We start from the raw sequence: 13,806 nt of genomic DNA, 5'->3' as shown, positions 1-13,806 counted from the left end.
CTGCATGAGAGATTCAGTATGGCAAATAGTGCAAAGGGAATGAATTGTGGACAGGTAGAGTGGATGAAACATAATACTTTGAGGTCCTGTAGGCATATAGAAAGAATGCAAGCCGGGAAGTTTACAAGAAAAATGCATGATAGTACAAATAAAGTTGTTGGTGTGAGAAGAAGACCATTTGTGACATGGAAAATAGTGTGGAAGAGTACTGGAGGGTGAGAAATGGGGGAAAAAAAGTATGGAGCTATGTATACAAGATAGGCATGTAAGGACAGGGACAAGTGGAGACTCTTGCTGTGGCGCCCCTTTCATGGTAGTTCCCGGAGGGAGTCAGAGATATAGATAGATAGGTGTCATACATATATACAAAGGTAGTTGGTAAACAGCCAATGACCTGGGAGGTATATTAGTGGTACTACCCACCTGGGTATCAGGGGGGTTAGTGATAGCTTCATTGTGAGCCAGCACACCAGAGGTTGTTTTAGATTGCACTCCTTTGACCCTTATAGCTGTGTTTTCTTTCAGCCTAACCCACATTTGGATGGTTGGTTTTCTGTCAACAAACATATAATTTCTCTTTGCCATGCATAACACTTGACAACATTCAACTCTCACCACTCATTCTTCATAACTAAATTTTCCCATGCAATGAACACTATGTACTAGCCCAGCGTTTTGGCAAAATGGTAGGAGCAGTAGATAGCAGTTGTAGGTAGAAACATTAGACAGGAGCATTTTGTATAAGTAGTGGGTAGGAATGTTAGGTGGGACCATTAGGTAGAAGTAATACATAGACAGGTAGGTACAATTAGGAACTGAGGTTGGAGCCTCCGAAAACACTGCACTAGAGTTGCCCTCTGCCAGTGGCTTAAGGGTGAAGACTAACGGCTAAAATGTTGCTTGAGTTCACCATTTATGAAGATCCTTTACCTGTTGCCACCCCCTTTAGGGAGTTCTCAAAGGGAAAGGGCATCAGAGATATAGATAGATAGACATACAACTCCATATAGTTTCTGTGAGAGTTATTAGGTAACTCTACATTATAAAGATACCAAGTGATTTTTATTCTACTTATTTATAATTACCCCAGAACCTATTTTTATGAGAGTCCTGGTGTTACCCAAGACCTCTTTCTAATGGCTCCTGCAGCCCAAGGGTTTGCTACTGTCAGTAGCATGGAAAGTGGACTCCTTTGGAGTGAGAAGTACTTTGACGAAAGAAACTTTTAACTTGCAGTGTAACTACTTGCAAGCCCATTAAGACTAGCCTAGTGATTAGAACATGCAAACAGGCTCTACCTTTCCACAGTGATGGTAAATGAATAGCAGTTTGAACAGAAAAAAGTTTTGTGGAAGTAAAGGTTGCAAAAATACCTCGGACATGATATGCAGATAGCCATGGGTCCCTCATTTTCATACAAACTCATCTCTTTCTTTTGAAATCCTTCCCATTAGTATTGTAATGTTGGTACCGATGTGTTTTGATGACACCAGTTTCTTAGACTACAAACAAAAAAATGGTTAATGCTACATCTACCTCCCTTTGACTTCTCCATTAAATGGAGAAGGTGAACGACTTTTGAAGTATATATAAGTGGGACTTGAACCCACAACCTTCTCGACAGTAATCAAGCATTTTAACCACTGAGCAACTATGCTACTATCATTTTCCTTAGTTAACTTCACAATTGATTTGATTTTTTGTCTGCTAACAGAATATATTTTGTTTTCAGATGCTGAGAGTCAGCTGCCTAATAGCGAAACATTGCTGCCCTCAGACCAACCTTTGCAGAATAAAGCAAAAATTCAATATCATTCAGTTGCCAATCGATCTGATTCACTATATGAATCAGCTTCTTCTTCTTCTTTTGAAAATGCATCAGTTTTGCCTAAAGACTCTAGTGTTGCAGTTAAAACTAATCAGCAGTTGGCATTATTAAACAAAGCACAATGCAATTTCCCTCAAACGTCTAGTCAAACTCCAGTAGTTGTGACATGGTCTGCCACAAGTGGAACAGATACTCCATCATTTACTTTTACAATTCAACTTCCACCTGGCCAGAACCAACCTCCTGGTGCACCTCAAGCTCCCATTCAAATTGTTACTCCACCAGTGTTTATTGGGGGTTCAGAGCCCACATCTGCTCCAACCTCAGCACAGTTAGACAGTTTCCCTACAAGTTCAAGTAAGGTGTCAGAAGTTGGTAATAAGAGTAACGGAGTAAATAATCAATCCTCTTTGTGTTCAGACTTTTCTTCTGTTGCTTCATCTAAGTTTTCAAAGACTGGAACTGAGGTACATAAAACTCGGACACCCCTGATAATGACACAGTCCATCATATCTTCAGTTTCACAATCAAAGAACTGTACTCATACTAACACGTTTACTACTGAATCGTCCAAACATACAATGAAGTCTCCCATAACGAGTATACAACATCCTTTGGTTTCCTGCGAGTCTTCTGGTGATCAGGATCACACATTTCCAAGTGGAATAGAATCATCTGTTAATGATATGGAAATTTCCAATGATTTTTCATCGTCTGGACCTTCAAGCCCAGTAGATGAATCATCCTTAAATAAATCTGAGGGAAAGTCAGCAGCTGTTGGGTTTGCTTCTGGCCCTTGTAAGATTAGAAAAGGGGGAGTGAAAATGTACCGTTATGTAAATATGCCAGATGGCACTGCAGGCATTGGTCAGGCTAATAAATCAGGACCTAAAAGTAACCAGAATGTGAGATGGGTTGCTCTGCCAACTGTACCTATAAGCAGTAGTAGCCCAGTAACTTCAGACACACTAAAGCAAGTAATAAGTGCATTACAACAAAATACTCAGCAAGGAAACACTGGGACACGGAAAATACCGTCATCTACAAGCATCTCATCAGATTGCTTTCCTATAACACCAATAGAACAGAAAGGTAAGTTTTGTAGGTACTACCCACCTGGGTATCGGGAGGGTAAGTGACACCTGCCTAGTGAGCCAGCACTTCACTGGTTGTCAAGTTGCACTCCTCTGACCCAGGTAGCTGTCTTTTCTTTCTGCATCACCCAAATCTGAAGTATTGGCATTCTGTCCACAAACATACAGTCTTTCCTTGTCATACATAACACTTGACAACACTTCACTCACACAGCTTCGTAACTAGATTTTCTTGTGGTGAGCAATGTTAGAAGCAATAGACAATAGGAGTTGGTAGGAACATTTAGGCAGGAGCAATAGGTAGTAACATTAGGTAGTGGGAGTTAGTAGGAGCATTAGGTGGAAATAATCAGTAGGAACATTTGTTAGGAGCCTCTGCAAACATTATGCTAGACTTGCTCTCCGCCAGTGGCCTGTCAAGGGTGAGGCAGTGAAGGCTAAGGAGCAGCACTGAAGTTCACTGGTTATGGAGACTGTTACTGTGGCCACCCCCTTGAGGGAGTTCCAGTTGAGAACGAGTGTCAGAGATATACTAGGTAGACAGATATATGGCATGTTTTGTAAATATCAAGGTAGAAGCTAGAGGCAGAGCTGCTAGCCATTATGTTTGTGCCATATTTATTATGTTTTTTAAGATGAATACAGCAGTATGGTTTTTCTTAGTAAAGTATGTTTTTTATTTTTTTTTTTTAAATTTAGGTCACGTTCATGAATTGTAAATGTATTGTTTATGTAGTGTATGGGAAGTTCAAAGGGGTGCACTGTTCAATATAAAGTATGTTCTCATTGCGCACACAACTACTAATGTATTGTACAAAATAGGTCAGACATCAGTCAGTTTCCGACCAGATAGTGGATATTACTGCACAAATTGTTGCACAGTTGGTCTTACCATTCAATCATCTTTAGCTTGTGTAACCAGATTAGTCCTACACCTAGGCCAGGCCCTCCTGAGGCTTCAAAAAGTTGTACAAAATTATCATGTATAAAAGTGGATAAGATATTACTAGTTCCCTTCCATCTAAATAATCTTTTGCTGTTCTTCAAAGCAGTAGAATTTAATTTACTAAGATTTTCTAACAGTGACAGATGAAGAGTAACAACAAAAATTTTGCTAGAAAAATCGAATCCTCAGCACAAGTTACATCATCGCATCAGTTTATTTGGGACATAACCATTAAGAAACAGGGATAAAATGAACTACTAATGCATAAACCTGATGCTTTCCTGCAAAATTTAGTATGGATAATCTCTAACAAACCAGTGAAAATGTTCATACTACCATTACAAATGCCAAATCATGTCTGTGTAAAGCATTTAAAAAGTGATATACTAAGGAAAATCAATTAGACAATAACCAATTCATAATGGGAGAGTTTGAAAAGGTAATAAAATCTCCCACGTAGGAAAACTTGGTCCTCACGTTTTGATGTTTTGGCTTGCTGTTGTTCATATCGTGTATGACTTGTTATCAAGTTAAGTTCAGTAAAAGGCTTCGGGAGAATTGCAAACATGTAACCATTGCTTATAACAAAAAGCTCTCTAGCCAAGACTGAATATGCTTGGACAAACATACATTGTAACCTCTATCGACTTAGTTTGAGGACCGAAAATGAAACACTAATGACTAAATACTTTGTTGGTTTTAAAGTGAACAATCATAGACTATCTACACGTAGATAAATGAATGGAGATAACAGCTTGAGCACTGGAGATCACAATTTCCTGTATTAAAAGTGCAGTCTGTATTGTGTGTGGTTGTAAGTTTTATTATTGCAAAATCCCTTTCTTTTTTTACTCAAAATTCATTATTTTTGCCATCTTTGTTCCTTTATTTGTTTGAAAAGGTTGGCAGCTCTGCAGAGGGAAAGATGTAACTGAGTTCAGGAAATATTTGTTTAGATAATACAGCCGTATTTTCTGTCAGTCTCTATTTATCCTTGAGAGAGAAATAGCGTGGAGTTCAGTGACATCAAATATCCTTGAATAACAGGATAACATTGTGACAGCATTGATGGGTGTGACAGCTGTTACTTTTTAGCTAATAGTGTGTTTCTATATGTGAAATCTTGCTTACTTTCAATTCAAACTGTCATGTACTTGCTTTATTTTCTAGAAGGCATTTTTACCAAAGTATGAGGTGTACAGTACAGGTAAATCTAAAGTTCAGGCACTCATCCTTATGATTATCTTCCAAATGACCAATCATATTATCATGCTGCTGATATAACTGATATCTTTGGATAATAATCATCAGTTTAGCCAAATTAAATATGACAAATAATCCATAAATGCAGAAATTATCAGTTTACCTTCATTGACCTGTAATAGTAACATATGTTGGCACCTTTCATGTAGCAGATAGTAGTTGGCTGGCAACCACTGATTAGGGAGGTATATTACTGGTACTACCCTCCTGGGTATTGGGATGGTTAGTGATAGCCACATGTAGTGAGCCAACTTTTAAATGGTTTTTGAGCTGCACTCCTCTAACCCCAGGTAGCTGTCTTTTCTTTGTCTCACCCATACATTGACTGCTGGCATTCTGTCCACAAATATACAATCTCTCCTTGTCATACATAAAACTTGATAACATAGATCTCACAAGCTCATCTTCATAACTCTTGATTTTCCAGTTGAGTGCCTTTTGGCAAAATGGTAGGAGCAATATATAGAAGTGGTTTTTAGGAACATTAGACAGGAGCATTAGATAGAAGTACTTAGTAGGAACATTAGGTGGGAGCATTAGGTAGTAGTGGGTTGGAACATAGGTAAAAGTAAGGAAGTGGAATTGCTGAGTCAAAACGAGGAAGTGAGAAGATGGAAAGAGTATTTTGAAGAACTTATGAATGTGGAAGATGATGCAGCTGTTGTTACATGCATGAGTATGGAGGATGGGAGGAAGAGAATACAAGTGCAAGGGCCTATAGTAAAATGGGCAATAATGAGACTGGAAGTAGAAAGGACACTTAGAGTGGATGGGATTATGCTGGAAGAGAAAGTGTGATAGAGTGGATATGTAATTTAGCTTGGAGAGAGAAGATTGTGCTTAAGGATTGGATGAAAGAAAGCTATTATTGTTCCTTATTCAAAGAAGGTGCCAAGGATATATGTAACAATTATAGGGGAACAAGTAATAACTTACATAACTTCTTTTCTGACTTTCCATGAGTAAATTACTGTCTCTTATGTGGTGATGCCTCTGTCTCTGCCAGATGCATAGCAGAGGTTATTCTTGCGGGAAAGGAAGCAGTTATCCCTCTCCCTCCAAGACAACCACTTCATCCAGTCCATTGTTCAACCATCCCTGATCTGAGGCCATTCTGGCAAGGGATAGGGCATATCGGGTTTAGATAAACTCTCCCTCTGGCTTCCATTCAGCTTTCATCATTGCCCATAATCGCTTCAAGCATGTTATCTGTGAAGCGAAGTGTTTCTTTATCCAAAGGAATTGCAATAACTTCTCCTCGTCATCCACGGATAGGTCTTTCCAGTCCTTAGCTAAAGGCATCTCTAACAACTTCTGTAGCTCTAACTTTTCCATTCTGATGGTACTATAGCCCTCTCTGCCAATGACAAAGCAACTCACTTTGGTTCCCGTTTCTCCTCACATTCCACCTTGGATGGCTCTAACATTCCTTCACCCCCTGATGCTCCTCTTACTAATCCTATGCCTCTTCCCTTAATCTCTTTTCGGACTGTCCAAAAAGAGCTTCTTTCTTTGGAAACAAGCAAGGCCTATGGTCCTTATGGCATCCATCCACATGTACTGAAATAGTGTGCCTTTGAACGTGCACCTGTGCTTGCTCATTTGTTCTTTTTCTGCTTATAAACCAAATCTTTTCCTTCTCCTTGGAAGCATGCATTGATACTTCCCATCTCTAAGAAGGGTGACTGTTCTGACTCCTCTGTTGTCCTATTGCTTTGACATCTACTATTTCCAAAGCCTTTGAATCCCTCCTGAACTCCCATATCCTTAAACACCTTGAAAATCACAGTCTTCTCTCTGATCACCAGTATGGCTTCTGTAATGTGTGATCCATTGGTGATATTCTTTCCTATCTTCCTAATGTTTGGTTATCATCCCTGAAAGATTTTGGGGAGTCATGTGTAGTTGCCCTTGACATACATCCAAGGCTTTTGACAGGGTGTGGTATTGAGGTCTCATCTCTAAGCTCCCCTCTTTTGGCTTCCCTTCCTCACCTTGCTCCATATCTAGCTTCCTCTCTGGCTGATCTATCTCTGTCAATGTTGATGGATCAACCTCTCCCCTTTTCTCCATCAACAATGGTGTTGCTCATGGTTCTGTCATGTCCCCTATACTTTTTCTTCTTTTTTTTCAACAATTTTCTCTCCACAAATAATCCAATGCACTCATATGCTGATGACTCAACACTGCATTCATCCACATCCTTCAATTTTGCTCCCTTTTCTCTCATTCTATTTGCATCTCATCTTGACACAGCTTCCTCAATAAACTCAGACTTGGACTGGATATCTCAGTGGGGTAGACAAAATTTTGTGAAGTTAAATGCCTCCAAGACCCAATCTCTACACATTTCTCTATCGAAAACTCCTCACTACTCGTCTCTCCTTTGAGGGTTCTGTGATTCCATCTCTTGACTCGATGAACATGCTTGGTATTACTGTAATATCCACTCTTTCTTGGGAACCTCACATTACAGGAATAGCAAAGTCTGCATCTAAGAAACTGGGTGTCCTGTTTAGATGTCAAAACTTCTCTGAATAATTGCTCAGTTTAAACAAGGGATTGATTTGTCCTTGTATGGAGTACTGCTCTCACATTTAGGTTGGTTCTAGCTCTGCATCCTTACTTGACAAAGGTGAGTTGAAAGCAACCCACCTTATAGACTTTTCAGGCTAACTTCTACATTTGACCCCCTTGCCTTGTGCTGCAGTGTTAGTTCACTTTCCCTCTTCTATAGGTATTACTTTGGTTTCTGCTCCCGAGAGCTGGCTGCTTGTGTGCCCATGCCACTAGTTAGACCACAGTACACCTGGCAAGCTGCTGTGTCCCACGATTATTGTGTGGCCATCAGCAACTCAACTGTGGGCTGTTTTGACAACTGCTTCATTCCCTATACATTGAAGCTTTGGAACACTCTACCTTCTCATGCCTTTCCCAATAACTATGACTTGGCACATTTCAAAAGACAGGTTTTTCACTTTCTCAAAACTTTGTGAATACTTACCCTTGTCTTTTGTTTTTCTTTTTAACATTCTTTCTACATATCAATTAGGGTCTGGCCTTGATGTGAATTTTTGTCCGTGACTGGAGCCTTAAACATAAAAGTAAACCAGGAAAAGTCTGTGTAAGAATGTTGATTGATAGAGTGATGGAAGTGATTGAATGCAAAACAAAAAAATTGAGAGGAAAGGGGGGTTTAGGAAAGTTATATGCAGCTTTTATGGAATTGGAGAAAGCGTATGAGAGTTGAGTGAAGCACTTTATAGGATGTGTTAAGGATATATGGGGCAAGGGGACAACTGTAAGAGTGGATTGAGAGTTGACTGAAAGTTTCAGTGCACATGGTGTGAGGCAGGGCTGTGTGATGGCATTGAGACTTTTTAATGAATATACAGATGGAGTGATAAGACAGTTGAAAGCAAATCTAGGGAAAGTGGTTGCAGAGATGGGGTATGACAGTGAGTTGTCCTGTTTGTGAATGATACTGTGTTGTCTTCTGTGAGTGAAGAGAACTTGCAGAAGGTTGTATGTTTCATGATGTGTGTAAGTGTAGGCAACTGAAGGTAAATGCAAGTAATGGTGTCTGAAAGTAAACAGAGTGAAAGTAAAGATTTTGCAAAACTATATGGAGTGAAAGAATAAAGTTTTCTTAAATTGCATTTTGAATATGGGGAGAAAGACTGGAAGAAGTGAGAGAATTTAAGTATCTAGGAGCAGTCATGGGTAAGTTTGGTGATATGGAAGGAGAGATAAGAGAGAGAGAAGTACAGGATAGAAGAATCATTGGGTCTCTTAATAGATTAATGAAGGTAGAGATGCAAGTATGGAAGAGAAGAGAGGAACAAAGGGACAGTATAGTCCTCCCAACCCTGATCTATGCTGCCAAAACATGGATGTGGAATGAATCACACAGGTCAAGAATTCAGGCTGTGGAAACGAGTTTTTTGAGATTAGCATGTGGTATGGTTAGATGGAATGAAGATAGAAATGAGGGGGTGTATGAGAGATGTGGAATAGCAGGGAATGCAAAGTGGGTGAAATGTAATACTTTGAGTTGGTTTGGGCATGTGGAAAAAATGCACTATGGGGAGTTTGCAAGTAGAGTGTATGATAATTCAATTAAAAGGATTGTTGTGAGAGGAAGACCACCTATGACATGGGGAAATAGACTGGAAGAATACTGGAGAGAGGGGAAATAGTGGAAGAATGTGTGGAATAGTGTATGCAAGGGAAGCATGTAGAGACAGGGATAAGTGGAGGCTCTTTTGTTGTGGCCATTCCTTTGATGAGAGTTCCTAGTGGGAATGTGCATCAGAGATATGAATAGATAGTAGTCTGTAGAAACAGTAGGTAGGAGCCTCTGAAAACACTATGCTAGAGCTGTCCTCTTCTAGGAGCCTGTTTAGGGTGAGGCATTAAAGGCTAAGAAGCAGCACTGGAGTCCTCCAGTTTTGGAGACTCTTTTGCTGTGGCCACCTCCTTGAGTGTCTCACTGCCTCTGTACTGACAAAGTAGGAGCTGGTCACAGATTATCAGGTCATGTTGGCAAATCAATGCAGCAGCTGAGCCACAGAGACTTTGCTAGTAATAAACTAGGTGTAACTGCCTGTTTTTGACTAGTGTGCTTCTTCACAATAAGATTTCAGAGTATACAGTATAGAAATGCATCAGTTAACATAATTTGATTACATTTGAAATGGTTCAATCTTGTTGCATCTGAGTTTTATAGTCAGATAAGTAAGCATTCTCTATCAGGTACTTCAGTGTTTTGGGGCTTATGAAAAACTAAGGTTGACTGAATAACAATGATGGATTTTTTGGCAAAAAATCTTGGGTTTGAGATTGTTGGTTACATAAGTATAAATATCTATTCATTTTATTTATTTATTTATTTTGCTTTGTCGCTGTCTCCCGCGTTAGTGAGGTAGCGCAAGGAAACAGACGAAAGAATGGTCCAACCCACCCACGTACACATGTACATACATACACGTCCACACACGCAATATACATACCTATACATCTCAATGTATACGTGTACATACACACATAGACATATACATATATACACGAGTACATAATTCATACTGTCTGCCCTTATTCATTCCCATCGCCACCTCGCCACACATGCAATAACAACCCCCTCCCCCCTCATGTGTGCGAGGTAGTGCTAGGGAAAGACAACAAAGGCCCCATTCGTTCACACTCAGTCTCTAGCTGTCATGCAATAATGCACCGAAACCACAGCTCCCTTTCCACATCCAGGCCCCACAACACTTTCCATGGTTTACGCCAGACGCTTCACATGCCCTGGTTCAATCCACTGACAGCACGTCGGCCCCGGTATACCACATCGTTCCAATTCACTCTATTCCTTGCACGCCTTTCACCCTCCTGCATGTTCAGGCCCCGATCACTCAAAATCTTTTTTTTCACTCCATCCTTCCACCTCCAATTTGGTCTCCCACTTCTCCTCATTCCCTCCACCTCTGACACATATATCCTCTTTGTCAATCTTTCCTCACTCATTCTCTCCATGTGACCTAACCACTTCAAAACACCCTCTTCTGCTCTCTCAACCACACTCTTTTTATTACCACACATCTCTCTTACCCTTACATTACTTACTCGATCAAACCACCTCACACCACATATTGTCCTCAAACATCTCATTTCCAGCACATCCACCCTCCTGCACACAACTCTATCCATAGCCCACGCCTCGCAACCATACAACATTGTTGGAACCACTATTCCTTCAAACATACCCATTTTTGCTTTCCGAGATAAATGGTACATAATGGTATATAATATACTGTATACTAAGTTGACTAAGGCAAAGGCCCTCAAAGAATACAATTTCCTAATCTTTGTCTGTCATAGAGGGTGGCTAGGAGGGATGAACTTAGGAACACAGATGCTCTTATCACCAAAAAGTATTACAAATGTATTTTGTTGTAGGCATAGTTTGTGTGTTTACTACTGCTTGTATCATGTATGTGCACAGTCATCTTCATGTGGATCAGGAGATGGTGATTCAAGACATGGAATAAATGAAGAGGAAATAATTTGCTTTTCTATGCACAAATCTTTTTCAAGGATGTGATGGAATCTGTTCATATTTATGTAATTGAAACAGCTTGGTTGATTGATACTGCAATAGAATTTGAGAAGTAAGTACTGAGATGTGTGTATGGAATCTAGAGCAACTGGAAGTGTGTAAGGTTATAAAAAAGGTATGTGTTATTAGATGGCTGTTTGCTGTTTTTATTATTCATATTATTTATTATACTTTGTTGCTGTCTCCTGCATCAGCGAGGTAGCACGAGGAAACAGACGAAAGAATGGCCCAACCCACCCACATACACATGTATATACATACACGATCACACACGCACATATACATACCTATACATTTCAACGTATACATATATATACATACACAGACCTATACACATGTACATAATTCATACTTGCTGCCTCTATTCATTCCTGTCGCCACCCCGCCGCACATGAAATTACAACCTCCTCCCCCCACATGTGCGTGAGGAAGCACTAGGAAAAGACAACAAAGGCCACATTCGTTCACACTCAATCTTTGGCTGTCATGTATAATGCACTGAAACCATAGCTCCCTTTCCACATCCAGGCCCCACAACACTTTCCATGGTTTACCCCAGACGCTTCACATGCCCTGGTTCAATCCATTGACAGCATGTTGACCCCGGTATACCACATCGTTCCAATTCACTCTATTCCTTGCACGCCTTTCACCCTCGTGCATGTTCAGGCCCCGATCGCTCAAAATCTTTTCACTCCATCTTTCCACCTCCAATTTGGTCTCCCACTTCTCGTTCCCTCCACCCTCTGACACATATATCCTCTGTCAATCTTTCCTCACTCATTTTCTCACTCATTCTCTGTTTTTATGTTTGTAATTTATTTTATAAAGTAAATAAATAAGCAGTAAGGAAAACTTTCTTGTATTCTTTCATGTGTTATGTGTGTATGTTTGGAGATATGTTGGTGTCTGTCCATACTATTTGTGGATGTTGTACAACTGATATTACTGATTTAATGATTAAATGTTCATTTTTCTTTTTTCAGCCACAGCAGGAAGGCCACCAGGGCACATACCACCCTATAAATCTGCTAATAAGGAGCTTAAAAAAAAATATGCTCGTTTGCTTAATAAGCACAGACAGAGATATCATTTGCTCCTAAAGAAGTATAAAACCTTGGAGAGCAAGTTTGCTGTTGTAGAAGATGCTGGTACTCCCGAGCAGGTAATTAGAGATGCCAAGAATTTTTTATCAGATGAGCATGTCCTCTTCCTGGAAAGCCAGATGTTTTTAAGGAACAGACCAGGGACAGGCAATCGATTTTCAAAACGGTTTATGAGGCTAATGATAGAATACTATAAGCGTAGTGCTGCTGGATATAGATTTCTTCGAACAATTTTTACTATTCCATCAGTAAAAACTGTACAGAAATGGCTTAACAAACCTTTGAATATTAGAGAAGAAGAAGAGAGAGATCCACTTGCAGTACCCATACAGAGAAGTGAGTTTGAAACAGCAGATAATAGGGAGGGAAATGTAAGAGCATCAGGTTCTGGGTTAAGAAAACTTCAAAATACAGCAAACAGTGAACACTGTTCAGAAGAAACTGAGTGCTATTCAGCAAGTAAATTTCCACAGGGAAGGTCAACTCCTGAAGAATCAGATATGGAAGAAGGGTCATCTGAGGAATATGACTCTGAGGAGTCAGGACTAGAAGAGATGGATGAAGAAGAATTACATCAAAGTGAAAATTCAGTAAAAAAGATTCCACGGCAAAATACTCAGGATTCAAATGACCAAGAAATAACTATTGAATGGGAAGAAGAACCGTGGCCTACTGTTGTGATGGAATGATAATTTCTTTTTTTAATGAAGGAACTATATCATATTTATTGTATTTTATATTAAAAAAGTCATATTGTAAAGGACCCTTTGTCAATATTTTCTTTTGAGGTATTAGTACTGTACAAATCAGATATATTTTTATAATTTAAATATCTAATAGATAAGGAGAACAAGACATAAAGATCTCTTCTGAAACATTTCTGCTTATTTCATAACACTGTATTGTGTGTTTTAGTCACCTTAACTGTTTAATGCTACGCAACTCCACATCGAGGATGCTATGATGTATTTTATGGTACAAAGCAATTACAAGCGAAATGCTACAAAATCTAGCATGTTATTCTAAAATTCTACAGTAATGATTTCTTTTATTTAATCTTATATATCAGTTCTCATCTTTAAATATTTAAGCCTGGATTATGAATTGAGATGTAAATTGTTTGTCAAAATAAATTATTTTGTATCGATTTTCCACCTACAGTTTAACCTTGAAAGGCTTCTTGTCTTATCCTTATACGGCAATTTAGTCTTAAAATGTCATAATATAGAAAATGGAGATCATATTTTACTGTGTTCCATATTTTTTTGCTCTATAGAAGTCATCATGGAAAGAATGTTGGGTAGAACTTGTATCACCATGACTACATACTTAAAGAAAAAGAAAAAAGTTGGATAAGTCTACTGCACTTATTTTTTCTTTTACTTTTGTTGTTGCCCTCCTCTGGACATTCTCTATGAGTTTTTTGTACTGCTTTAGGTGTGATAACCAAA

The 13,806-nt window shown here is 39.2% G+C and overlaps 1 protein-coding gene across 6 annotated transcripts in view; it reads left to right on the top strand.

Annotated features, from left to right (window-relative positions):
* Window positions 1–13,502, top strand: part of LOC139760398 (uncharacterized) — a 63,581-nt gene extending 50,079 nt beyond the window's left edge. For 3 of the 6 annotated variants that reach the window (XM_071683533.1, XM_071683573.1, XM_071683544.1), the window contains 2 exons: window positions 1,733–2,920; window positions 12,236–13,502. In XM_071683533.1, the coding sequence (XP_071539634.1) occupies window positions 1,733–2,920; window positions 12,236–13,044 (1,997 nt within the window). In that variant the 3' untranslated portion in view covers window positions 13,045–13,502. The remainder of the gene's footprint in view (window positions 1–1,732; window positions 2,921–12,235) is intronic. The other 3 variants (XM_071683563.1, XM_071683554.1, XM_071683580.1) reach the window with 2 other exon arrangements.
* Window positions 13,503–13,806: the final 304 nt, after the last annotated feature.

Source organism: Panulirus ornatus, chromosome 3 (assembly GCF_036320965.1).
Source record: "Panulirus ornatus isolate Po-2019 chromosome 3, ASM3632096v1, whole genome shotgun sequence".
NCBI lineage: Eukaryota > Metazoa > Arthropoda > Malacostraca > Decapoda > Palinuridae > Panulirus > Panulirus ornatus.
Note: the sequence above shows the minus strand (reverse complement) of the source record. Positions and strands in the feature narration are given on the sequence as shown.